Source organism: Rattus rattus, chromosome 9 (assembly GCF_011064425.1).
Source record: "Rattus rattus isolate New Zealand chromosome 9, Rrattus_CSIRO_v1, whole genome shotgun sequence".
Classification (NCBI taxonomy): Eukaryota; Metazoa; Chordata; class Mammalia; order Rodentia; family Muridae; genus Rattus; species Rattus rattus.
The window spans coordinates 72600969-72628550 of NC_046162.1; the positions used below are offsets into that span (position 1 = coordinate 72600969).

General features: G+C 47.1%; 1 protein-coding gene, 1 long non-coding RNA gene and 2 other non-coding genes across 5 annotated transcripts in view; 1 reads left to right on the forward strand and 3 right to left on the reverse strand.

The window, feature by feature from the left end:
- Tex2 (testis expressed 2) overlaps nucleotides 1–19590 on the forward strand; it is a 104596-nt gene extending 85006 nt beyond the window's left edge. The window contains exons 8-12 of one of the 2 annotated variants that reach the window (XM_032911772.1): nucleotides 3278–3410; nucleotides 9478–9603; nucleotides 11100–11309; nucleotides 15765–15885; nucleotides 18200–19590. In XM_032911772.1, coding sequence (XP_032767663.1) covers nucleotides 3278–3410; nucleotides 9478–9603; nucleotides 11100–11309; nucleotides 15765–15885; nucleotides 18200–18322 — 713 coding nt within the window. In that variant the 3' untranslated portion in view covers nucleotides 18323–19590. The remainder of the gene's footprint in view (nucleotides 1–3277; nucleotides 3411–9477; nucleotides 9604–11099; nucleotides 11310–15764; nucleotides 15886–18199) is intronic. The other variant, XM_032911773.1, reaches the window with a different exon arrangement.
- Nucleotides 19591–20459: 869 nt separating this feature from the next.
- On the reverse strand, nucleotides 20460–20592 carry LOC116910731. The gene has a single exon (XR_004389249.1). It is a non-coding gene; the product is annotated as a small nucleolar RNA SNORA76 (small nucleolar RNA).
- A 36-nt stretch (nucleotides 20593–20628) lies between these two features.
- Nucleotides 20629–20981, reverse strand: LOC116909642. Its single transcript, XR_004389087.1, has 2 exons — nucleotides 20905–20981; nucleotides 20629–20711 (listed from the first exon to the last, which is right to left on the reverse strand). It is a non-coding gene; the product is annotated as an uncharacterized LOC116909642 (long non-coding RNA).
- LOC116910674 lies at nucleotides 20780–20849 on the reverse strand. Its single transcript, XR_004389206.1, has one exon. It is a non-coding gene; the product is annotated as a small nucleolar RNA SNORD104 (small nucleolar RNA).
- Nucleotides 20982–27582: the final 6601 nt, after the last annotated feature.

Sequence of the window (27582 nt, forward strand, 5' to 3'; positions counted from 1 at the left end):
CTCTGAAGGGTGCAGGTTTGCTCTTGGGTTTTCACTGTGCTTCTTGCCGGCTAGTCATTGCCATGGAAGCATTGTTCAATGCAGTGGTGAGTGGTCTCCTTTTCTGCACTTACAAGAACATCATAATAATTTGAGATATTAGTTTATGATTTATATTAGTTTTAATTTCTCTGCCCCTTCTCGAGTCCATCTTAGGTTTGTGGGTGAGCCTCGTGATACATAATGAGTCTGAAACCAGGTACTGGAACAGAGATACAGTTCAGGAGGCCAAATGTTTACCTAGGATGAACAAAGCCCTGGGATTGATTCCCAGCACTCCCTGAGAGAGGAGGTGTGTGCTTATAATTCCAGCCCCTGGGAAGTGGAGACAGGGGAATCAGAATCAGGTTCATCCTTAAGTACACAGCAAGTAAGGGCATCCTGGAACACCTGATGTCCTGTCTCAAACAACATTAACAACAGCAGAACAAAGAGCACAGCAAACCTGCCATAAGTATCTGCTCCTGTGTGGGCCTCTACTGAGATCCGTTTCTGGTTATCTGTGCAGCTTTACCCTGCAGCAGCTGCAGCCAGAAAGGATAGCCAGGGCATAGACCTGCTGGCTGCGTACAATCCTCCTTAAAAAAAGTTGGTGTGGTGTCCCCTGTGTGTAGGTGAGCCCTCTGTCCAGAAACGTACAGTGAAACTCAAGCCCTGGTTCCTGTAATGGTGCTCTAAGCCTTCCTGTGCCCATAATACTTGGGTTTTTTATTTGTTTTGGTTTTTTCTTTTTAGTCAATACGAACAACCAGGGACTAGAGAACTGAGTCACTAGTAAAGAGCACTTCAGGTCACGGTGCTTACATCGGGTGGCACACAGTGGCTGTCACTCCAGTTCCAGGAGATCCGATACCCTTAAGTACTTACTGGTCTCTTACAGAGGACTTGTTTGAACCCTGGCACCCATGTTGGGTGGTTCACAGCTCGGGGGGTAGGGAGGTCCAGATGCCCTTGCCTGCACACTAGCACCCTTATAATTCATATTTTTTTCCTATTCTTTTTTTCGGAGCTGGGGACCGAACCCAGGATAATTCATAATTTTTAAAAAGGATAAATTTTTTGGAGAGAAAGACAACAGAACCTTCCATTTTGGAAGGAATAAAGTTTTGGTGCTCTTGATATGACAGCTTTCAAAGACAATTCATGCCATTAATATTATTTAGAAACCTGGCCTGGGTTTCCAGAAGAAACCAGCATCCTTTTTATAATGACTTAAATTCCTACGTAGCCCTTTGGACTGATCCCTTTCCCCTGGGTGGTTAAGGACTAAGTGTCTCTCCTGAAGCAGATGTGCCTCTTCTCTTCACAGTAACAGCACTGTGAAGAGTAAGCTAAGTAATGATTTTTCTCTAACTGCTTACCGTAAGCTAGGAATGAAGCAGTTTTTCCCGCAAAGAAGATAATCACCCTTGACCTGTGCCACTTAATTAAACCGAGTCATTCATGGAGAATAATCGCATTCAGTAACAGGAATAACTTGTTGAAAACCAAATAGTGAAGAATTGCACCATTAGTACTTCGTAGGATTGGACAGTGCTTTTATCCAGGGGAGGGGCTGTTTACTGCAGTGGACTGAAAAGGGAGCTATGTGTGAAGAATGGGGTGAGATCAATTTCCTGCTTCCTCTTACATATTGTCACTCGTCTTATGAGGGTCTATAAAAGACTATTAGCATTTAAATAGCCACATGAAGGATTGCATTTTGATTGAATATCCATGAGGTCTGTGGAGCTCTAAGAGTGAGAAGCATCTCGTGTAGCTCTGCCTGCCAGGCCACCCCCTCGTGTGCTGACAGAGTTATGAGATGTCTGAACACTGCAGATGCTGGGCCGGTGGCAGCCACCCTGGTGAAATGAGATATGAGCTACTGGCAGCAACATCCTTCTGATGACTAAATTCTTAAAACTCTGGCACTAAGTGGTTCTCCTGATTTACCTAGATACTCCTGGAAATCCTTTTGTTTTTATTATTAGGTAATTTCCAGAAACAAATGGATACTAAAAATATAAAAATGTGGGCACTAGAGGCATGACTCAGAGGTTAAGAGCACTTGTTGGTCTTGCATAGGACCAGCACCCCCACTTACAACCATCCACAATGCCAGGTCCAGGGTCTCCAATGTTCTCTTCTGACATCCTTCTGCACCAGGCATACACACTGTACACATGCCGTGTGTGTGCAGAACACTTATACAAATAAAACAAATCCTCTTGTCTTTCTTTTCCTCTTTAAGATTTATTTACTTGTTTTATGTATCTGAATAAGCTGTCACTGACACCCCAGAAGAGGGCATCGGATCCCATCACAGATGGTTGTGAGCCACCATGTGGTTGCTGGGAATTGAACTCATGACCTCTGGAAGAGCAGTCAGTAAATCTTAAAAAACAAAACAAAAAAAAAAAAAATTAAAAGTTTGATGTGTGTGTGTGGCGGCGGGGCAAGAGATCACAATGAATTTATTGGGCTGTCTTTTTCTGTTTTTAAACAATTCAATTCTCTTTTTAAAACCATTATTATCTGCAGGGAGGAGGTAGGATAGGGTGGGCTTGTACACACAGAGGTGGGAGGACAACTTGTAGAAGTCAGTTCTCTTCCTTTCCCATGTGGGTTCAGGGAATCCAACTCAGGTCATTAGGCTTGGTGGAAGGGGACCTTTACCTGCTGAGCCATGTCACCTTCCTGGGTATAGGCCAGAACACTTAGCAGAGTGACCCCCAACAGCTGCATCACTACGAAGCCCCGCCCACTTATGACTGCCGTCTGTGGCTGTCTTGCGAGTCACTCAGCGCGTACACAGTGAAGTCTCCTCACTTGGCCAAACAGCATCACCTTGGCTACCCTTCTTGGCAGTGCTGGGGGTCAGCCTTCTGGGCATTTGTTTCTTTCCTGTGAGGAGGAGAAGCCCGAGAGAGAGTGGGGAAGGGGAGAGAGGGGGAGGGAGAGGATGTGTGTCTGGGTATTTTGCCTGCATGTGCCTGTGTGCACCACATGCATGCCTGATGTCCTCAGAGGCCAAAAGAGGATGTCCAACCCCTTGAAACTGGAATTAGAAAATGACTGCGATCCATCATTTGGGGGCTAGGAGCTGAACCCTTCTGCAGAGCAGCAAGAACTCCTCACCACTAAACTATTGTTCTAGTCCCCAAAATACCAGTTTTGATAATGTAGTTTAGACTCATATTAGGGGGAGGGAAAAAAATCAAAACAAAAACTCTTTTTTTTTTAACTGTCTCTCTAGGACTCTGGATCGATTTGGAAATGTCTTACAATGGGTCCTTTCTGATGACTCTCGAGACCAAAATGAACTTGACCAAACTAGGTAAAGAGCCTCTTGTTGAAGCCCTGAAGGTTGGAGAAATTGGCAAAGAAGGGTAAGGGGCTCTCTATGAATTTACTAACCAACCCTGGGGCCCAGCCTCTCCCTGCAGCCTGTGAGAAGCAGGACGGCACGTGGGAGCCCCAGAATGGCCAGCAGGCTCGGTGTCAGTGCTTCTGACCGCAGAGCGAGCTCTACCCCCAGGGACCGCGGTGGCAGCATACAGTGGCTGTTTGTTGGTGTCAGCAGTGGCAGGGGTGACACTGTCTGAATTACCCAGAAAGCATCGCTGGCACAGACAAGCAGGACAGACTCCTCTGAGCATACACTGTTCTGCGAATCAAATCCTTACTCTGAAGCCTACTTCAGCTCCGAGCCACAGACAGCAATATGTGGAGCAGATTAAGGTCCCCTGGGGTCTAGCACTTTAATCACCAGGTCAGAATTATTTATAATGAGATGGTTGAATCTGCCGCTAAGAGGATGCTCTGCAAGTGTTCTGAGAAGCACTTTCCCAAAATAATACAATATTGATTTGCTTAGTAAGTTCTTCTCTTTATAGACAGTAACCCAGAGTTAATCTGACTTAGAAATATTCCAGAATCATGAGGTAATGAATGGAGCCTAAACCCACCTATTCCTACTCCCCCATCTTGTGCCCTACCTCCCACCCCCACTTTGACGCCCAGATTCTCCAACACCTTAAAAGTCTCTGTTCTGGCTACACATCTAAATGATAGATTGAGCCAAGTTAAAGGACATGGCCTCTCCCACCCCTAGTCCCTCTATAGGAGCCAAACTACAGTGGCCGGGCTTGTAAGACACTGGCTCTCGGGCTCTTCGCTTAGTTGTAAGCTGATTGACCCTCTTTACGTTTTCAGTGCTGATAGAGCAAGGCGTTTGAGTTGAGTCGAGGACATTCTTTTGCTTAGCTGATCTGGACTTACCCGGGTTCTGTGTTGAAATGTCCCTGCTTTGATAACTGGAGAGTTGCGCCTGCTCTATGACTAACCCGTATCTGCTGTTTTCCTTTCATTTCTCTGCTGTTTGTTAAAATGTGTTTGGAACCGGCAATCTGTGGATTTGTATTTTCTGGTGAGTGGTATCCATCAACTCCCTGTGTAGCATTCCACACCCTGTGCGTGCTGAGCCTGATCTGGTCCCATTTGAAGCCACCAAACAATGTCATTTCATCACGTCCCCAGACACAAAGGCACAGCTCAAAGGCTCAGAAGGCTGAGAGCAGGGGTGAGGCTCTGCTGACAGAGGGTCTCCTAGACTTCAGTGCTGGGGTTCTGATCTCGCCTCTAGTCAGACCTAACTTCTTTATCTGCTATTACACCCCCAACTCTGATCCCTGTAGCTGAGCAGTGATAGTCTGGCCTTCTGGCAACAGAGTTGCAAAAACACCGTAGGCAGAAGCAGTCTGAGAAATGAGGGCCCCGGCTAAAGCCGTAGCTCAGTGGGAGAGCAGTTGCCCACCTAACATGTGCCAGGCCCTGGGTTTGATCTCCAGCACTTTTTTTTAAATGTATCTACTAAATGGTAGTGGGACGAGCATTTGAGTAAGGCCCTTTAGGAAGTAGCTTTACCCCAGCACAGGGCTTCAGGCTCTGTTGGGAAGGCGAGGTGTACCCATCAGGTGGGCAGCAGACCGCTAGTTCTGAGTCTCGTCTTTCATGCACTCCACAGTGACTGTTGTTCTGGTTGTCTTGGCTTTCCATCCCCTTTACATCCACAAACTGGCTGCTCAGAGGATGCCATGTTTCCTTAGAGGATGCCATGTTTCCTTAGACTGACTGAAAAGACTCCCTTTCTCTGGGAGTGTAGCTTTCATAGTAGAATGTATTTCTAAAACCATCATTTCATAGAAGAATCCTGAATGCGATGTCTATCTTCTTCCTGTGAGGATGTTAAAATATACATTAATATGCAATTTTCAAAAAGAAATACAACCTCAGAGCCCTTCCTTTGTGAGGAAAAAAGGCCTGAGAAACAGACCCTTGGGGAAGTTGAGGACTCCAGACCCCATCTATATCTTGGAAAAACCATTTTCATGGCCATTGTTTGACTTAGAGTTCTGAAGCATTGAAACCCCCTGAAAGCTGGTGCATGATTCTAGTTCCAGAAGCACTTCTAAAATCTGCTTCCTCTGTTCCTCAGCCATGAACATGTGTAGACACCTTGAGACTGGGGAGACGGGGCACAGAAGGCAGTCCAAGTGGTGGCTGTTATTAAACATCGATGTCTTTGTTAATATTGCGCCCTAGTTGGGCTGGAGAGATGGCTCAGTGGTTAAGAGCATTGACTGCTCTTCCAGAGGTCCTGAGTTCAAATCTCAGCAACCACATGGTGGCTCACAACCATCTGTAATGGGATCTGATGCCCTCTTCTGGTGTCTCTGAAGATGGCTACAGTGTACTTACATAGAATAAATAAATCTTTAAAAAAACAAAACAAAAAACATTGCACCCCAGTGCGGACTCTGTAGAGGCCCACAACAGCCTCCACCTCTCCAGGCCTCAGCTTTGACAACCGTGGCGTCCTCACCGTTTTGCTTATAGTGGTACCCAGAGAACAAGACAGAATTGAAATCTAGGTTTCCTCAGTCTGAAGGCGGCTCCCTCTGACAGTCATGTACAGGCATTTGTCTTTTAAGCTTGTTGTACTTCCACAAACAGCATGCCTTTTTGTCACACACTGTAGTTAAACCACTTTGGGCAGAAAGGCAGTCAAAATGGGTTTCAAGGACCAGGAATGTGGCTCATCGGGAGAGCTCTTGCTAAGCATGTGTGAGACCCTAGGCTCAATCCCCAGCACTATGGGAGTGGAGGGGAAGGAGGCAGTCTGAACAGTCTAAACTTTAGGAAAAACCCATAAAGGGCCTTTAAATAAGACAGAGGGAATTCATCCTACATGACAGATCCTTTAAATGGATAGTGGAGTGATTTTGCAATGTACTAGGTACAGCTTGGGCCAGTGTGTAGTCTCCCCAGCCTTACGTAGGCCTTTGATCTTCCTAGGAGCCAAATATACCATGCCTAGGTCTCATCCTGGGTGTGTGTCTGTATGCACACAGCTAATACACGAGCCTGCTTTCTTATGAGAAAGTTAGTGCATTCTGAGGAACGAGGTCCCAGCCAGGCTGCTGAATATGTGTATTTACTCTTCACTGAAAGCTTTTTGCAATTGCCCCTGGCATCTGTGTGTTCTATTCCAAACTGATAGCAAGCATCCTGCTTTGCAGGTAGTTTGAGAAACTGCTGGGATGGGGCTGGAAAGATAGTTCAGCCATTAAGGGCACTGGTTGTTCTTCTAAAGGACACTGGCTGTTCTTCTAAAGGACTAGAGTCCAAATCCCAGCTCCCACATAGAGGCTCACAGCCACATATAACTCCAGTTCCAAGGCCATCTATTGTCTTCTGGCTTCTGTAGGCACTGCTCGTGTGTATAACACAGACATATGTCCAGGAAAAAAGAGACAGACAGACAGACAGACAGGCAGGCAGGCTGGCTGGCTGGCTGGCTGGCTGCTGGAAGTTGCTAGAAGTGATAATGATTATTCAAACAAGAAAGAAAACATTTGAGCCAGGCGTGGTGGTTTATGCTGGCAATCCCAACATTTGAGAACCTGAGGCATGAGAGACTTAGCCTGAGTCTGAAGCTAACTTAGGCTACACAGTGAGTTCCAGTCCAGCCTGGAACTGACTACAAAGTGAGACACCCCGCCCCAATCTAAAGGGAGGGAGGGAGGGAGGAAGGAAGGAAGACAAAGTGAGACCCCCCTATCTAAAGGGAGGGAGGGAGGGAGGGAGGGAGGGAGGGAGGAAGGAAGGAAGACAAAGTGAGACCCCCCTATCTAAAGGGAGGGAGGGGGGAGGGAGGGAGGAAAGAAAGAAAGAAAGAAAGAAAGAAAGAAAGAAAGAAAGAAAGAAAGAAAGCAAGCCCAAGATAGACCACCATAAAATAATTTACTTTCTCTCGTGTCTGACTTTAGGCTCACTTCTCAAGTGGTTTTTTAACCAGAGGCAGCGTAACTGGAATGAGCCTGTTCAGTGGTTCTGAGAGGATAGAACACTCTTCTGGAATTTTGAGTTGTGTTTAAAGCCAGTAGTTTCTCACATCCTACACATCTCTTCTGAGGATGTGTTCTGTGTCTAAAATTCTTGTCGCCATCGTAAGGCCGAGAGCATAAACTGCACATTTAGTTGTAAAAACTGTGTCTGAGCCAAACGTTAGTAACAGAGCGGTCCTGGGTTCCACATAAAATAGTCCCATTTTGGGCGATAGAATTGCTGTTTAGTCAAAACTGGACTCCACAGAACCCGATACACTGGACCCAGGCAGCATTATCTGAATTGTTCACTTGAAGCAGCAGAATGCAACTAGCCCTCTGTCCTGTCCTGCAGAGGATTAGTTCACGCTGGAACCACAGAGCTCAATGCAGGGCTCACCCGTTGGCATCTTTCCCCCAGGGATGGAGGTGCCAGACGGCGCACATTGGTGGGGACACGAGGGTCCATGGCTCAGCAGATCTCACTATGATCCCAGGTGCCCTGTGCTGTTAGGCCAGCTTCCTACCTGTCAGCATGAGGGTTGCAAGCTGGCAACACAGCTGTTTGACTGGTGGGGATATGGGACAGTTGTGTAATCTCTGACAATTTGCATTTCTGTCTCTCCTTATCTAAAAACCCAGTTCAGAGGGTTTTTTGAGAATCGAATTTTCTGTATCGATTTGAAACCCAAGAGCTCTGTGAGGGCGGCCTTCCCACAGGACCTCCAAGGCAGCTCTGAGCAGCAAGGGCACAGAAGCTTTCTGAACTAGCCTGGCTTGTTGGGGGAACGAGAAGCAGGTATTCCAGATGGGGAGAGGCTTCTCCAAGGGACATTCCCCTTCAACACTGAAGTCCAGCATGGGGGTGCAGCTCTGGCACTATTTCAGAGTCAGCGTGAGCAGGATCCCTGTGTCCTGCCTGCGAGAACATCCGTGGGATCTTCTTACAGCCAGCTCTGGTTTCAGGGTGAGAGGCTCAGCCTGGCCCTCTCCTGTGTGCAGCTGAATGCTCTGCTCTTGACCCCCATTAATCAGCCGACAGTTACCCCAGTGGATTTCTAGTGGCTCGAGGAGGTGTGGAGAACCTGAGAACAGTGGTAACGGGGAGGTTGGGCCTGAGCTGCCCGTCTTCCTGGCCTGAGTACTTTGCCCTGGTCAGCAGTGCAAGGCTGTGTCTAGTGATCATTTTGTTGCTCAACAGTGTCCAGAGGGCTCTGTCCTTTGTTCCTGTCACACCTAGCTAAGTCCCTGAGCTATAGAGAAGGGGCCCAGCTAGTAATCTCATAAGCAGGCAGACGCCTTTGCTAGGTCAGGAAGCCTCTGGCGCACCTCAGAAGGAAACCTTGACCCCACAGCTCTGCTGGTGATTGGGGAAGCCCCACCCTTCTGGAACCCTAAAGATTTAGTGAAGGGCGGTGATCTCTACGGGGGCTGGAAAACCTGCCTGGCCTTTGAATTTGAGCTGTTCTAGAAAAGTCCCTAGGTTCTTATGTCAGGTGCTTCCTTTTGAGTCCCTTTGGCTTTGGGCTTTCTCTGTGACCCCACCCCAGGAGATGGAGAAGGCATGGTGTAATATATCTAATCTCACCAGTTCAGTCAAATCTAATTTGAGGGGCAATTAAGCCACAGACAAGGGACTTGCCTGTATCTCATCCCTAGTAAGGTAGTCACGTCACCAGCATTAAGCTGCCATCATAACCCTGCCTACTGTCCATTCTTTCCATTCATCTCCCCGCCACCCCCAAACACACTTGGCTCCTGCATTTTCTGTGACTCCATCCCACTCCACCCCTGTCTTTCTGGTGCATGCTCAAAAGCAAACTGTTCTGGGCTCAAGTCCTCTGCAGTCCTGTTGGGGACTTGGTGCTAGAATTTACTGAGTAAACAGCCAATCCAAGAACTCTTGGGTTCTCCCTTAGTGACATTGTCAATGTATAACAGAGGTTTCTTCTTGACCCTCTGTGAGTGCGTGCGTGTGTGTGTGTGTGTGTGTGTGTGTGTGTGTGCGCGCGCGTGCGTGCGTGCTTTTGCACATCCATGCACTGCCAGTGACTTCCTCTCTGTTCAGTTGCAGGCCCAGGGCGTACTGTTTGGCTGACAGTGATGAAGAATCCTCCAGTGCAGGTTCCTCTGAGGAAGATGATCCACCAGAACCCAGCGCTGGAGACAAACAGCCACTCCCTGGGGCTGAAGGGTAAGTGGATGGGGCTTCTGGAGGCTCTGGTGGTCAAGAGAGAGGCCAGGATTCAGCCTGTCTTTCCCTTCCCCTCTGAGCTTCTTCCTGCACGCTGAGTGAAACCTCTTAAGAGGAAAGAATTTGACTTTGCCTTGCCGTGTGAGTAAATATCAAGAGACTTTGAATGAAAGGCTTGTCACCGGTAGTGTCCCCTGGTCTTCCGAGGGTGCAGACTGCACACCACCTCCCCCTGGTGGTCTCCGAGAGAAGGAATCCATGCGCACCACAGCCCGTCTACCTGCTGTTGCCCTCTACAGAGCCCAGATGCTTGGGTTATTTCTTTTGTGAATTTTGAGGCTGTGGATGACCTAGCTACTCTTCTGGACCGTGAACTTCATCTGGGGCCCCCTGTGTCTGTGTCTTTGGCAGTGTCACGATCAGAGTATGTCACATGCCTTTCTGTAAGGGCCTTTACATTATCCAAAAGGAAATAAATGCAAGATTACGGCAGCAGGTGATTCAGAAACTCGTAAGTAAATAGCAGCAGCCTGTTCTCTTTGAAATGGTACAGAAGGTGAGAAGAGAGCACAGATGTTTGCCCAGCAGTCGGTGCCTCTTAGAACTGTTGTTAGGGTTAGAGGTGTTACTTGGTGTAGCACGCTCATCGGGATATGCAAGGCCCTGGATTCAGCCCCACCCACAACACACACACACACACACACACACACACACACACACACACACACACACGTACGTGTTTCTGTACATACGCACGGTGTTGGAAACCGCAGAGGATGTGAAGAAGCCAGGCGCCACTCTTCCTGAGTCTGTGATAGTGAGCAAGGCCAGAGGCAAGTGCTACTTCTCTTGGCTTGCTAGCTTTTTCCTTTGTTCTAAACCTATGAGGAAAGAGGTACAAGCTCCAGGCCCCTTAAAAAGCCCCAGGCTTTGGTGCGATAGTCCACTAAGTTGCTGCTTTGCTGTCTGTCAGTGCCGCGTGGATGGATCTCTGTGTGCTACCTAGAAACAGAGGTTCCCTGATAGGACAAGGACTCATGCGGAGTCTCAGAGTGGTACAAAGGAGCTGCCTCCTGGATGGGATGACTCTGTCCAGATGTCTGATGTCCGTTCAGAATGTTCTGTCTGACCTGAGCACGTTCTTTAAAGTAGCTCTCAACCAAAGGGGACTCCTCCCCCAGAGGGGACAGGTACACATTTGATTATATCAACAGGGAGAGCATTCTTGCCATGTAATCCTTGGAAGCCGAGAATACTGCTAACTGTCTTATGTGCACCGGACAGTGCTCCTCAGACAGAGCGGCCTGACCACAGGGTGTGTCCAAAGCTATTGGAGAGGAGTGTAGTCACAAGGCTCGTTGTAGTGGAAGGTGTCTAGGGCCAGCGAGGTGGCTTGACAGACACTTGCTGCCAAGCCTGACAGCCTGAATCTGATCCCCAGGAACCCCACTCCGCTGACACACACGCTAACACGCCTCTGCATTCTGTATTTGAAGGTATGTTGGAGGTCATCGAACAAGTAAGATTATGAGGTTTGTTGATAAGATCACCAAATCGAAATATTTCCAAAAGGCGACAGAGACAGAATTCATTAAAAAGAAGATGGAGGAAGTCTCTAATACGCCACTGCTGCTAACTGTGGAAGTGCAGGAGTGTCGAGGGACCTTGGCGGTCAACATCCCTCCGCCCCCAACTGACCGGATATGGTGCGTATATGCCCTAGTGATCCCCTTACCACATGACCATAAAGTCCTGGCCTACCTAACCCTGGACAGGCGCATTCCCACACGGTTTTTATTAGATTCTCGTCAATCATTAGTCATTGTGTTTTCTCCCATGACCGTCTCTTGTACATTCTTAAGGATGGTCTTCATGTGTCTGGGAGGGGCTGTCTCTGTCCTTGGTCCTCTTTTCTCTAAAGCCGGCTCGTCAATAATAACAGTCATCCTTTGCAGTCGGCCCTCATCTCTGCCCAGCCTGGGTCGGAACCACAGCACTGGCTGAGGCCTCTCAAGGCTTCTTCCTCGACAGATGACAATCACACACGCAGCAGAGACAGGCAGTGAGGCGATGCTTCCTCAGTGAGGTCTTGGTGTTGGGAGGCTGCCTGAGGAGGAGGAGGAGGGTGGAAGTACCTCTGGGGATGCTGAAGATACAGACATGACTGGCATAGTCCCCAGGGTTTCAGCACTGGAGGTGTAGGGGAGGGGTGTTACAGTGCTCAAGCCATAATTTCGAATTGACGAATGAATTATTCACAGGCCCAGCATCTCTGTCTGTGAATCTCGGTTTAGATTGGTACTCTAAGTCCTATAAAATAGTCATGACTGTATGTGGTAAGGAATAGATTGCTGAGCTCTCGCTATATTGAAATTGGTGCTCACAATGAAAGCACAGCTCTACAGTCCATCTCAGCATGGCCACTGTGCCTCACATCCCCTTGGTGTCTAGCAGGCTTTGTAGGAAGGTTTGAAAGAGGGTCGCTGATCATTCAGTGGCCATGCCAGTGTTGCCTAATAAAACTCAAATGTAGGTTTTATAAATCGTTTAAATATTACTTTTTAAAAAAATGTATTTGTTTTGTTTTATGTGTATGTGTAAGTACCCAAATGTATGTATATTGCCCAAGGAGGCCAGAAGAAGGTGTTGGATCCCTTGGAACTGGAGTTACAGACAGTTCTGAGTCACCATGTGGTTGCTGGGAATTGAACACAGGTCCTCTGGAAGAACAGCCAGTGCTCTTAAGTTCCTATACTGGCCTTGTTGTTGTTTTGTTTGTTTTGTTTTTAAGTGAATGATTAGTAAAACAAGTGTGAAGAGAAGACAAAGCAGTCAGAGGAGGGCCAGCAGGATGATGACTTGAGCTCAATTCTGGGACCCACATGGTGGAAGGACAGAACTGACTCCTGCAGGGTGTTCTCTGACCTCTGCATACATGTGTCCCAGCATTCACATAGTTTTGTGTACACACATACACACACAATGTTACATTTCTTTTAAATAAGGAAAAAAATGGGCTGGAGAGATGGCTTGGGGTTAAGAGTACTGACTGCTCTTCTAGAGGTCTTGAGTTCAAATCCCAGCAACCACATGATGGCTCATAACCATCTGTAATGAGATCTGATGCCCTCTTGTCTTATCTGAAGACAGCTACAGTGTACCCATATACATAAAATAAATAATTTTTTTAAAAAGCCCACATTTATATACTCCAGAAATAGACACTGCTAAATACCTTGCTGAACTGGGTTTAAAGGTTATTGTGAACTAGTGAGCTGGCACAACACTTTTACCTGCCTAGTTTTGGGTAGAGCAGATAATTCACTGGTAAGAATCTTGCTTAGCATGTTCAAGGCCCTTGGTTCTGTCCTTCACACCACAAAACACAATAACAACACAACACAATGGAAACACAGCAATTTGACATTTTTACTTTGTTTCCATAACATTGTCAACAACAGATTAAAGTAGTTTGATAACACTCAGTGCCTTATCTAGGCTTTTTAAAAACTTTAGATTCTGAGTTTCACGTGCATATTTCTATCTTCCCCACACTCCCCATGTCTGCCCACCACTGTGTCTGTGTCCTTCCATGACATTGCATTCATACTTACGGCCAAGTAAGGGATAGAGTTCCATCCTTGGAACTGAACAGTAACACACTCTTGGCAGTGGGACATGGACAGCACTTGCAGAGCACAGTAGGAAAAGCTTTTGCTTTGCATTAAAAAATGACGGGCATCTGGGTTTCAGTTGCTACGGAAGTGAAGATGGGATAATCTAAACTGTTTAAACCATTTTCTTTTTTTTTTTAATGAGGTTTTTGTTTTATTTATTTTATGTATGTGAGTACACTGTCACTCTCTTCAGACACACCAGAAGAGGGCAACCATTCCAGATGGTTGTGAGTCACTGTGTGGTTGCTGGGACTTGAACTCAGGACCTCTGGAGGAGCAGGCAGTGCTCTTAACCACTGAGCCATCTCTCCAGGCCCCTTAAGCCATTTTCTTACACAGGCATTCTCTACTGCCAGAAGTCACCAGTGCCCTCCTGGTGGTCATTGGAAGCTAGTCACATGATTTATGAACTTGGTTCCACTTTTTTTTTTTTTTTATTTATTTTTTTTTTTTTTTTTTTCGGAGCTGGGGACCGAACCCAGGGCCTTGTGCTCGCTAGGCAAGTGCTCTTCCGCTGAGCTAAATCCCCAACCCCTCACTTTTTTTTTTTTAAAGGAAATCCCTCCCCTTTCCATACTTGCTTGCATTTTCGTCTTAATGTCTTCTACAGAACTAGGTCCCTTTGATGCTTTGGGAATTTTTTTCCTGGTTTTTGAAGGATTCTTTCAAATTTTAACCTTTTGATCTTGGTGTCGATAGATTTGAGTTTTCCATTCTGGTTTGGTTTTCGTGAGTGTTTGACTGGAGTGTTGCAGATTTCTCCTCTGGAGCTTTTCCTTCAGTTTCCTTATCATCGTCATCATCCGCATCCCCATCACGGTCACCATCTGCATTACAGTTTACCTTTTTTCTGTGGAACCTGGTTTCCGCTTCCAAGGGCAGATCACCTTATAGGCACACGTGAGAGCTTTACATCCTGCTCATCTTCTGACTCCACATCTTCCTCCACAGCTACTAGGTGCTGGTCCACTAATCTGCACAGGTCCTGAGCCACACTTCCACCTTAGGACCACCGCTGGTGTGGTTTCAAAGCCCTTAAGGGACAGTGTTCCACGCTGGGCACAGCTTGAGCATAGGAGACCTCAAAGCCTGCACCTACAGTAACACACTTCCTCCAACAAGACTACTCCTCCTAATAGTGCATTCACACACGAGTCGGGGGGCCATTCTTGTTCACACATGAGTCTGTGGGGCCATTCTTGTTCACATGCACAGGTCTGGGGGCCATTCCTGGTCACACGCACAGGTCTGGGGGCCATTCCTGGTCACACACACAGGTCTGGGGGCCATTCCTGGTCACACGCACAGGTCTGGGGGCCATTCCTGGTCACCCGCACAGGTCTGGGGGCCATTCCTGGTCACACGCACAGGTCTGGGGGCCATTCCTGGTCACACACACAGGTCTGGGGGCCATTCCTGGTCACACGCACAGGTCTGGGGGCCATTCCTGGTCACACGCACAGGTCTGGGGGCCATTCCTGGTCACACACCACACTGATGCTCACTTTCATCGTTATCCACCTTAAGTGACTGACAATCTCTTTTGGCTATTAGTTCACAACTGGTGATAGTTGTGTTCTCTCAAAGGGGTCCCATGCTATGTCTGTCGTGCACTCATGGGGTGGCGACATGCACTCTGGTGTGAGGGAAGCCTGACAGCAATGTCTATCTCTGTTCCTCAGAACAGACTTCTCTGTTCTTATTCATTTTTAGGCAGTGTCTTTGATCTTCCAACTAGGATCTTCCTGCCTCACCTCCTGAATGCTGGGATTACAAGTGTGTACCACCACACTGCCGCTCTGGACACTTGGCCGACAGCTCTGAGTGCCAGTCTGCTGTAGAAATCTTAAAAGGCAGTGGGGGGTGGGTGGCAGGGAGGAGGCAGGGGTGTGGCAGAGGCGAGGTAGGGGTGTGACAGGCGAGGCAGGGTAAGGCAGCACATTCCTGTCACCTGTGCACTTAAGAGGCAGAGACAAGATTGGGAGAGTTCTAAGCCAGCCTGGCCTTCATAGCAAGACTTGGAGAAAAACGTGACTTGGCACATGGTGAAAAGAGCAGTGCATAGACGACCGTCCTCTGCCTGAACCTGCTCAGGGGAGTACCCTCCCATGGGATGGCATTCAGGAGGCTGTGTCTCTGAAAGCTCTGGCTTATATATTTTGGTTTTTATAATGAGCACATCTTATTGCTATTAAAAACACAAAGAAAAAGGTTATTGGCACTTTAAGGAAATAAAAACCGTAAAGCAGTGCCGCGTTCCTAGCCTTCTGCAATGTATCCATCATCTTTTCTCCATGGTCAGCTCCGGTCTGAACCCGCCAGAGCCCTGACACTGCTCTCGAGTGCTGTGCTGAGTGAGGAATGTGGCAGCTCAGAACTGGAGATCATTTAGTGATAAACCCATGCCAGTGAGGAGTCTAAGGTACCAATGCTTGCCCACTTCCTTTCTCTCCTTAAATGTGGTTACTTTTCTTCTTCACAAAGGTATGGTTTCCGGAAGCCACCATATGTGGAGCTGAAAGCTCGGCCAAAACTTGGAGAGAGAGAAGTAACTTTAGTTCACGTGACAGAGTGGATAGAGAAGAAACTGGAGCAGGAGCTTCAGGTAAAACTGTCCTGTGTTTCATTTCCCACGGAGTCTGAGCCCACTGAGGGGAGGGGGGACCTGAACGTCAGCCCAGGAGAAAGCACCCGTGCTCCAGCTTGGGCTTACTATCTTAGGAATGGGACAGGATGATGGTGCCCTGTAGCAGTAAGCTGCAGAGACTCTCCAGGCCTTGTCTTTGTCCTGTATGAAGTCAGGAACTGGGCAGCCGGCAGCAACTGGCTGGTGGGCAGGAAAGATGCTCCCCGACTCTCTGGTGCCTTACTTAGTTTGTTCAGTTTACATTCACGGAAACTCTATACCAGCAACAACTGTCTCAGGAATGTAAAGTCATTGGGCCTCCCTTAAATAATGTGTAAGACAGAGCTCACCTTCCAAACCTGCTTACTGCATTCTGCCACCAACAGTAGTAGCAGTGTCCCAGGCCTGGTATGAACCATGTCTTTCAGATTTTGATCAGATTTTTGTTTTGTTTTACTTTGCTATGGTGATGGATATCAAACTCAGGGCCTTACATATGCTAAGCAAGAACTCTATCAGTGAACCACTCTACCACTGAACCATCCTACCCCATCCCACCCCTGCCACTTGATCAAGTATTTGAAGCCTGGCTGTCTTAAAGTTTTATGAAAGCTCGGCATGGGCATGAATACCTTTAATCCCAACACAAGACAAAGGCAGGCCAGCATGCTCTACATATTGAGTTCCAGGACAGCCTGGAGCGATCCTGTCTCGAAAATTTTAAGAAAAACAAAGTAGCTCAAAACTTATGGATTAATAAATGGTTTATTTACTTAGTCATGAATTTACCTCTTTGAAGAATATTTGCATTCCTTTTCATTGGTATATTCTAAGTTTGGGGTCCGTGCATGCATGCATGGGTGCGTCATTCCTCAGGCACTGTCCATCTTGTACTGGACGAGTGAGTCTAGACTATGGCTGTGGGGCTCCAGGGATCTGACTGTCTCTGTTTCCCCAGCACCAGGATTGCCCAACTTCTGGGGCTTCAGTAATCAAATTCACGCTTGCAGGGAAAACACTCCAGTGAATGAGTTGTCCCACAGGTCCCACTTTATAAGGGTTTTTTTTTGGGGGGGGGTGTCAGAGGACAGCCTGCAGTTAGTTCTCGTCCACCATGAGGGTGTCGGTGGTGAAGCTCAGGTCTCAGGCTCAGGATCCAGCATCTGCACCTGCTTACCCTTCCTCCTGGCCCTCAGCTTTTCGTCTTTTTAAAATCGATTACTATTTAGAAGCTAGAGATTAAATATAACCAGTTTCCGATAAAAGCCTACTACTATCACCAGACGGAAAAGTACTTTAAACCTAGTTAGGGGGACACCTGCCTTCTGGCTTTTCATTGTCTCACACCCCTGGGTCCTGTTTATTTGGGTGGGTAACCCTTTTGGGGTGTCTTGGACTACAGGGCGCAAAGGGAGGGGAGAGAGGACAGAGATTGGTCAGTGCCTGGTCCTGGAGTCAGCTGGAAAGCTGCAGGCTAACCATGCTCTGCCATGGGGCCCTGCGTGCCTACTGTTTCTCTGAGAGTATTGCTGAGGCTCAACTGCGTTGTCAGAATCCACACTCAGTTACAGCAGTGTGCAAAAACAGTCACTGTGCGGCCCAGTAGCCTTGGTACTGTCACCATGTTAGGATTTCTTTGATATGAAACTCGGCTTACATTTGTGCCAAGATTTAAAAGGATGAGTTCACTTGGACTCTATCACGGACATGATTCTGAAGCATTGCAGTTGCTAAGCCAGTTCTCCTGCATTACGGTTGTTGAACGTTTCTTACATAGTTAATACAGATATACATTGTATGTGAAATTGAGGGTCCTTGCCTCAAAGCTGACTCGCCAGGTTCTTCCTGGATTTGGGTGGTTCCTTGGCTCTTTATTTTTTGTTTAGTTTTTCTGTGTAACAGCCATGGCTGCTCTGGAACTCACCCTGTAGATCAGGCTGGCCTTGAATGCATAGAGATCTGCTGGGAGTAAAAGCATATGCCACCTTGCCAGCTCTTGGCTCTTTCTAAGTTCAGAACAGAGGAGCTGGCCATTTAGTAAAGTGCATGCTGCACAGGCCTGAGGATCTGAGTTCAAATCTCAAACCCAGCTCACCAGCCAGCCAATCTAGTCACATTGATTAGCTCTAAATTCAGTGAAAGACTTTTGTCTCAATAAATAAGGTAGGAAGCAATTAAAGTTGACACACACAGAGACAACATGATAGAGCATGTTTGGAGTGTATAGGGAAATACTTCCTATATGAAAGGAGGACGACTGCCTGACATGCTGTCCTTTAATGTCTCCCTGCAGAAAGTCTTTGTCATGCCAAACATGGATGATGTTTATATCCCCATAATGCACTCGGCCATGGACCCTCGCTCCACTTCCTGCCTCTTGAAAGAGCCACCTGTGGAGGCCTCCGACCAGCTGTGATTAGTGAAGACGGGACATTCTCAGTATTATGAGACCCAGCTCAAGGTGTGGGATTTGTGGCTGCCATCTGTGCTGTGGGGGTGGCCTTTACTGGTGCCACAGCCACTGTCTCTAAAAGGACTGCTTCTGCCCTCTGCCTGCTGGCCCATTCCACTGAGGTGTCATTCCCTGCATCTGGTGACTAGTGCCTGGTTTCTCTGTTGCAAAGCTTTGACTGGCAAAGGAGACCTGAACTGTCATGGTAGAGCTGGAGTTAGAGCTGCCCCACACCATGGTCTACCCGGTCCTATGGCAGCAGACGAGCACATTCAGAGCAAAGCTCACAACTTACGGCTTCCCGTGGCTCCTCCAAAGCTCTCCCTCAGGCAGCCGGTGCACAACGGAACATTTTTCCACTCTACACTTTGTACGAATGACTGCAGCCCTCCACACTTGCAGAATGTCACTACAGTGACCTGTGTGGAGTGTGGTTTTGTGAGCCATTTCATTGGTGGTAAAATAGGCATAGCAACTTTTTTCATATTAATCGTGCATTTTGGAAGCAAGTAGCCATAGAACACACACCCACACTTTCACCAGGGGTGGGGACAGTGGGCTTCATGTGAACATCAGGCAAAGCCATGAGATCAAACTATCCCAAAGGTACAATCACCTTGCTTTCCAACCAATCCTGACTTTTCTAGAGACATGAGCGTATGTGACAATGTCAAAACACTGCACACAATGACTGATTGTCCCTCTCCGGTAATGATGGGGCAGGGCCAGAAAGCTGGAGCCTGTTGTTCTTTTCTGGTTTTCCTGTGTGCTGTAGGATGATGGGAGGGTCTTGTTAACCCTAACTGGTTTGGGAGGTTTCTAGGCAGTCCCCTTCTCTGATGGCCAAATGGACGTCACTTTCTCTACTCAGTGGCAAGCACTACATCTACACATGCACTTGTGACCTTTCTTTAATGTTGCCAACTTAAGTTTGCATTTGTGTCAGAATGTTTAGTTTACAAATTTGGGGGCTCTAATTGTATAATTTGCTTTGAGAAGACCTAGGTGGTTCTTTTTGTTTTTTTTTTTTTTGTTTTTGTTTAAAGCTGCATCCAATGTCAAAATTACCTTGGGTAGCTTCTGAGATTTAATATCTGTGGACAAAGCTAAGTTTTTTTCTTAAACAGCACCTTGCTTGAAGATGACTTTAAAGAAATTAATATATTGAAAACTTATTTGAGCCTTTATTTTAATCATCCCATTAAAACATGACAAATTATTTGACCATTCCAGTCAGTGTACTGCTTTACTTTCTCCCAATTGCCTGTCAGGAATCCACATCTTGTTCACTGGTCTTTCTCTGCAGTAACTAAAGGCAAGACTAGATAGATCCACAATTGAAGATTCCAAGACTGCACCCCGCCGAGCTTATCTCACAAAATAAATTCTCAAACACCAGACAAGCATGTCATTTTTTAGAGAAGGCCAAAAGACTGTGAATGCACTCAGCAGGCTAGTTTTAGCCACCCCTGCTAGCCTTCAGCAATGTTGAGGTGGGAATGCAACTAAAGGAATCCATTGTTGCCTCTCGTAATAGAAAAATTAAGGTGCTAAACACCGAGGGATTAATCCTGTTTTTTTTAGGAAACAAGCTTTATCTTGACTTTTGTTCAATCCAAATGGAAGGTTTCATCTTTGTTAACTACTCCAAGCCTATTTTCTTGGTGTTAGGAACGTTAAGAAGTCTCTAAGTCAAAATTTCTAGGTCAGTTGGTCTCGGTTATTCAGACAAGATTTGCTTAATGGACGTGTGAGTGCGTGCTAGTTGGCTCTACCCAGTATTGTAGGCCCAACCTCTGGTAAATCTATCCAAGCACTCTGATGCCTAGAGTCCTTCGACTCCTCTTAGGAGGCCTGATTACATTACCAGCCTCCCCCGCCGCCACTAAGGCTTCAGTCCAACCTCCTGTGTGCCACAGATGGCATTGATACACGTCCAGGATTCCCCCATTCCAATTTACCGTAGACGGACACACCTCAACTATCGCCCACACCTGGGATTAGGACAAAGGACAGACCTACTTGAGCAAGAATCACTCTCAAGACCTGGGCATACCATCTGCTTAAGACTCCCAAAGCACCGTGTAGTAAGCTGGTTTTAGCCTGTAGCTAGCGGTTAAAAGGGCCGCCCGCGATTGGCAGGCGGCCCCAGTTATGCGCCAGCAAAATGCTATAGCGCTGCAGCTTAACCCCCGGCACCACGAGAAGGTGCGCCGGGGGCTCAAAGGCAGCGCGTCGGCGACAGTGACACACACAAGACACCAGCAATGTTGTTGAAGCACTTTATTCAGAGGCTTGGGGGAAAGGTTGTATGTAGAAGCTCACGCTGTCTGCTGTCCTGCGCAGGGCAGACCTGAAAGAGAAGCAAAGGGTGAGGGTGCGGAATTTGGCTGGGCCCGCCACCTCCCGCTGCCGCAGTCGGCTCAGACTCCGATTCGCATCACCCGGATCAGCAGTCTAACGCGTGCTTTGTATGGAGTGTCATCATCGCCGGCCGCTCACCCATAAACCATGCAGCCCCTCTGCCCAAGCAAAGAGCACATTACCTTAGAGCTATCCCCGTGGCTAAGAGACCGGAACCGCCGTGTGGCTTTAACTTAAAGAAAGCGTCCGGAAGTTGCTGGGCGGGCCTCTGTAATATTGACCAATAGGAAGCCAGTTTTCTTGTCACGGGTTCAAGAGCGACAGGCTCATTGAGTCGTACTTTCTGAGTCCTCCAACGTGTAGATAGGTCCTCCAACCTTGGAGCTGGAAAGAAACCAGCTGTTTGTGAGTTGCGTGCTCCTTGCGTTTTCCGGAAAATTTTTTTTTTATTTTAATTTTTTATTAATTTTTATTTATATGAGTACAGTGTAGCTGTCTTTAGACACACCAGAAGAGGGAATCAGATCTCATTACAGATGGTTGTGAGCCACCATGTGGTTGCTGGGAATTGAACTCAGGACCTCTGGAAGAGCAGTCAGTGCTCTTAACCACTGAGCCATCTCTCCAGCCCCCGGAAATTTTTTTTTTTTTTCTTTTTTTCGGAGCTGGGGATCAAACCCAGGGCCTTGCGCTTGCTAGGCAAGTGCTCTATCGCTGAGCTAAATCCCCAACCCCCAGGAAAAATTTTTAAAAATTAAAAAGAAAATAAAAATTTCCCCTACCCCTCAGTTGGGGGGCTGTAATTAGCGTGTCCCTTAGCAGTAAGCAGAACCAGACAAATAAGAGCGTGACGTGTATGAAATATTCTGTCCCGCAGCCAGGCTGAGGGTGGGAAAATGAGCCGAAGTGCTTCTTCGGTTCAAAGGATCCGGAGCGGTGGGAGCATAGACTGTATCTGTGAACGAATCCTGGTTTGGTGATGAGGACCTTTCTGGTCCTCCATTTGAGATTTTCCTCCCTCGGCCTGGCTTCATGACTCATCTGTAATTCCAGCACTTGAAAAGCTTAAACGCCCAGTTTAAGATCTGTATTCTATATGTTGTATGCTTGGTTGGAAGGGTGTGTGTTGTGGTAAACTGGTGAGGATGAAGAGCTTTGCTCCCAATTATGTCTGGGAATAGAATGAGCTAACCATTTTTGGAAAGGGGGTTGAACAACTAACTTCATGTAAACAACCGCTTGCCAGGTGACCTATTAATACCTGGGAATTTACTCAAGAAAAATTTAAACCTGTGCACAGGTAAAATCTCACGCGCAATTGTAAATAGCCCATTATTTCAAAAGCAGTACCCCACAACTGAGAACATACAAAGGCTCTTTAATGGGCAAAAATTATGTTGTCTATACAACCAGATGCTATTTGACAAAATACAGTAGTAATCTTTTGATAGGTTTAATGCTTGGAAGTTTCTAGAGGCCCACTGAGTCATCTCACCTGCTCCTTTTTTTATTCAGAGAATGTTTTGCTTGAATAGACTAAACTGGTCTGGAATTTATAATCTTGCCTCAGCCTCCCAAGTGCTGGGAATCAGGAGTGCGCTCTACCCCATCAAAGAGATTTGTCATTTTTGGCTTTATTGGTATTCTCTGTTTTTAATTGTCTTTATTTTTTTTTAACTTATCTGAAGAGTTACAATTAGAGGTATGTAGCACTACTCCTGGCTCCTCTAGCTTTTTTTTTTTTTTTTTTTTCCAAGACAGGATTTCTCTGTGTAGCCCTGGCTGTCCTGGAACTCACTATGTAGCCAAGGCTAGCCTTGACCTCAAAAGATCCACCTGCCTCTGTACCCAAGTGCTGGGATTAAAGGCATGCACCATCATACTTGCCTTAGTTCCTTCCTTCCTTCCTTCCTTCCTTCCTTCCTTCCTTCCTTCCTTTCTTCCTTCTTCCCTCCCTCTCTCTCTGTCTCTTTCTTTTTTTTTTTTTTAAAAGATTTATTTATTTTAGTTATATGAGTACACTGTCTCTGTCTTCAGACACACCAGAAGAGGGCATCAGATCTCATTACTGATGGTTGTAAACCACCATGTGGTTGCTGGGATTTGAACTCAGGACCTTTGGAAGAGCAGCCGATGCTCTTAACCACTGAGCCATCTCTCCAGCCCTCTCTGTCTCTTTCTTTCCTCCATTCTTTCTTCCTTTCTTTTAAGATTTATTTATTTAATGTATGTGAATATACTGTTGCTCTCTCCCGACACAGCAGAAGAGGGCATTGAATTCCATTTATAGATGACCGTGAGCCACCATGTGGTTGCTGGGAATTGAACTCAGGACCTCTGGAGCCATCTCTCCAGCCCCCTGCCTTAGTTTCTTAAAATAGATTCTTCCAGTGTTAATGGAGACCTTTGTTCTTTTCTAACCAGGAATTAAAAACTGTCCTTTTCACATTAAGGGTTGCTTTAGAGGCGTCCCACAGATTATATATTGCTTTCATTTATTGAGGACAGTGAGCTTAGCTGGGTGTGGTGGTTCTCATCCACAAAACCAACACTGGGAGATGGAGGTGGGAGAATCAGAAACTGAAGATCAGCCTCAGGTACTTACAGAGGTCATGGACAGACTGGGCTAAATGAGACCCTGCCTCGTGGATATTAGGAACTGGAGAGATGGCTCAGTGGTTACACGTGAGTTGAGCTGAGTTCAGTGCAGTTCCCAGCACCTGTGTAAGGCAGCTGGCAACTGCCTGTTAACTCCACTTCCAGGGGATCTGATACCCTCTTCTGGCCTCCACACTGGTGGTGGTTGTGGTAGTAGGGGGGCACACCAGTGGTTTACAACAGACATTTATGTATTTCCTGGAAGCATATGCACATCATAAACCCAGAGGGCCTTGACCCGGTACTTCTGGCTCTGGACCACTGGTGAAATTTCCATTGATGTCTACCCTGGCCTACAGGCTCCACCGGATTGGATTTTCCACTTACTCCCAGCCTCATTCTGCTGCAGGCAGAGAGCCTCAGTTCCTAACCGCACGGGTCTCTCTAGCCCTGTTTATCACACACAAAGCTGGCCTACTCTCCTTTGAGAGTTGAGAGATGGACAGAAGGAAGGAGGAAGGAAAGCAGCAAAATGTCCTGTCTTGGAAGGGGCATGCCATCACTTCCCACAATTTACCGATCCCGTAGACCAGCGCTGGGACAGTGGGGGAGGGCCCCACACAAGGAGGTGAGGCCAAGAGCACGGGTATTTGGGGATGCCATCTCAGAGGTTTGCTCTCATACTACAGACTTCTTTTGTTGTCCAGCATATGGTCTCTCTTTGTGTATTTGTTGCTGTTGAGGGCAATGCTCCACAAGGAGCGCGGAGACCAAAGCACTGCGGGTGCTACTCACATCTCCAGCAAGAAAGAGCCTCCACCCACTGACGCCCTTGCTGTTGCCGTAAAGCATTTGGCTTTGAGCACGTGATTATAGCATCCCTAGGAACGGAGTACAAGTGAGAGCAGAGGGGCCACTGGACACCCGGCGACGCACAGGACAGCCTCTGCAGCCCGGGGTTATCTGACCAATTTAAAAAAGAAAATTAAAATAAACCTGGCCCCAGAATGATGATTGTATGGAGACTGAAAAATCCTGTCCAGGTTAATTGAGACTGATGTCCTCCTACCGGGTCGTCCTTCTCCTTAGCTTCCTCCAGCTTTTTCCTAATTCAACTACAGGGGTCGTCAGCAGCTTCTGTTCCTTGGTTGGGTGCCAAGAGCTGACTCTTTCAGCTGCTTTGGGTCTTTCTGAGGGCAGTCATGATAGGTCCCTTTCTATGAGTCCTCCATAGCCTCAGTAACAGTGTCAGGCCTTGGGGCCTCCCCTCGAGCTGGATTCTGCCTCTATCCACTTGAGTTCTTTATGTGACTGGGGTGGTTCTCGGGCTGGAGAGATGGCTCAGCGGTTAAGAGCACTGACTGCTCTTCCAGAGGTCATGAGTTCAATTCCCAGCAACCACATGGTGACTCCCAACCATCTGTAATGGGATCCGATGCCCTCTTCTGGTGTGTCTGAAGACAGTGACAGTGTCTCATACAAATAAAATAAATAAACCTTTAGCAACAACAACAACAAAAGACCTTGTTCTATTCTTCATCCATTTTGATGGCCAAATAGTATTAAGTAGATATACCACTTCTTTGTTTTTATTTATGTGGGTGAGGAAGGTATAGGGAAGGAGGGAAGGCATATGTACACAAGGCCTGTAGCACACAAGAGAACAATTTCAGATGCCATTCCTCATCTTCCATCTTCTTTGAGACAAGGTCTCTTCCCACCCTGTGTGTGTGTGTGTGTGTGTGTGTGTGTGTGTGTGTGGTTGGTTGGTTGGTTGGTTTAGGGTTTTTTTTTTGTTGTTGTTGTTGTTGTTTTTTTCTGAGACAGGGTTTTTGCGTGTAGCTCTGGCTGTCCTCCAACTTGGTCTACAGACCAGGCTGGCCTCGAACTTACAAAGATCTGCTTGCCTCTGGTTCCCAAGTGCTGGGATTAAAGGTGTGCACTGCCACTGCCCAGCAAGACAAGGTCTGTTGTTTGCTGCTTTGTGTGATGGGCTAGCTAGCCCACGGCTTCTGAGGATCCTCTGCCTCAGTCTCCCATCTTGACAGAAGTATTGGATTGCAGATGTCTGACATCACAGCCAGCTTCACATAGGTCTGGGGATCTGAACTCAGGTCCTTAGATTTGCACAGCAAGTGCTTTATCCACTGGGTCATCTCCTTAGTCCTAGGCCAGGTTTTTGTTTATCTAAGCCTGGCTAACATTTGGGCTGAAATTATAAATGACATGAAGTCCTGGGTTCCATTCCCAACAGTTTAAACCTGCTGAGGTAATGCAAACCTGTAATCCCAGCGCTTGGGATGTGGAAGCAGAAAATCAGAAAGACCATCCTTTGCTACATATGGAGTCTGAGGCTAGCCCATGCTAGAGACTCTATCTAAATAATAAGTCAGCTTAGGTTTAATTATTTTTTAAAAAGATTTATTTTTAATTATGTGATATCTCTCTCTGTCTCTGTCTCTGTCTCTGTCTCTCTCTCTGTGTGTGTGTGTGTGTGTGTGTGTGTGTGTGTGTGTGTGTGTGTGTGCGGTGTTGGGGAGGTACCATACGTGTGTGGGTGCCTATAGTCTCATAGGAAGGAAAAGAGCAAGGAGAAATCTGGGAAATGGCCACGTCCAAGGAGGATGTGTTCAAGAACTTTTGACCAGCCCGGAATGAAACAATAGCCCAGGGGAAAACAGGATGAAACCAGACCTCCTTGGAGATTGTCCTAGAGGCAGGATGCTCATGAGCTGTCCAAGAGAAATTTCCAGAGAGTTCTATGGAATTAGGCCACATAGGGGATCTGGGGATTGGGCAGTGAGGACATGGAGGTGTCTTGTGAGGACGGTCATACCCAGCAAGATATCAGGAAACCATGCATAGACACGTGCAACTGTGACGCCATTGTATTAATATATAAGGGATTTGATTTTGGTATCTGTAGATGTAGTGGGTTCTAAAACCAATCCTCTCAAATATAGGGGGAACGTGGTTGGTATTCCAGGAACTGCCAGCCCGACCACTGTCTTCAAGCTACACTTACAGCAGGTGTCACAGGACATTGTCATAATACTATGGGCACAGGGCAAGAATAACAACCGGGGCCCAGTGAGATGGCTCAGCAGGTGCTTGCTGCCAAGTCTGATGACCTGAGTTCAATCCCCAGGACCCACAAGGTGGAAGGAGGGAACTGACGCTTGTCAGTTGTCCTCTGACCTCCACAAGAGGCATGCACGCACGTCCTCGTGCATAAATACAAGTGATAGTGTTAGGGGTGGCCGTGCAGGCCTTTGATTCCAGCACTTGGGAGGTAAAAAGGCTGGTGGATCTCTTGAGTTCAAGGCCAGTCTGGTCTACAAAGTGAGTTCCAGGACAGCCATGGCTACACAGAGAAACCCTGTCTCGAGGAAAAACAAAAGAACAAAAACAAACCAAAAGAAACCCAAAAAACCCCCCAAACCACCCAGGTAAGGGTGGAACTAGGCTTAGCTTCTGCCATAACTAAAGGGAGCTCTGAAATGAAGTAGATCGCTGAGTTCTTGTCTGATAGTTTTTAAGTTTTGTTTGTTTAATCCTTATTTTCTTTTTCTGATTTTTTTTCCCCCAGGCAGGTCTCATGATGTAGCTCTGACTGTCCTGGAACTCAGTTTGCAGACCACATTGGCTTTGAACTCACAGAGATCCTCTTGCCTCTCTGTCTCTTCAGTGCTGGTGTTAAGGCCTTGGGCCACTATTCCCAGCTTGTTTGGTTGTTTTTGAAGTAGAGCTTCACAGCCCAAACTGGCCTCTAACTTGCAGTGTAGTCGAGGGTAGCTTGGAATCCTGTCCTTCTCATCCCATCCCGGACCTCTAACTGGGTTTTTGCCTCTCCCTAGTTGTGATACTGGGCTTTTCGCCTTTCTAGATTTTAGTGTGTCTTCTAGTTTTGCTCTGTGGCCTAGACTGACCTCGAGTTTTATCTGTGTTGTCAAGGTTGGCCCCAGGCTCCCAGCAGTCCACCTGCCTTGGCCACTCCAATGATGGGAATACAAGCAGGCACCACTATGCCCCGGCTTAATGTGTCCTCCGTAAAATGTGCCTAATTAATACCTAACCGATAGAACTATTGCACAAGATGACCCTCAAGGCAGGTGTTTGCACATTTCCAAATAACAGCAAACAATTTGTAGTAGCAGCACCCAGGAGACATAAGAAAGAACCTTTGTGCCCGAGATAGCTCTGTGGGAGAGCATTTGCCTGGCATACTTAGAGACTGATCCCCAACAGGGAAGAAAGGAGTG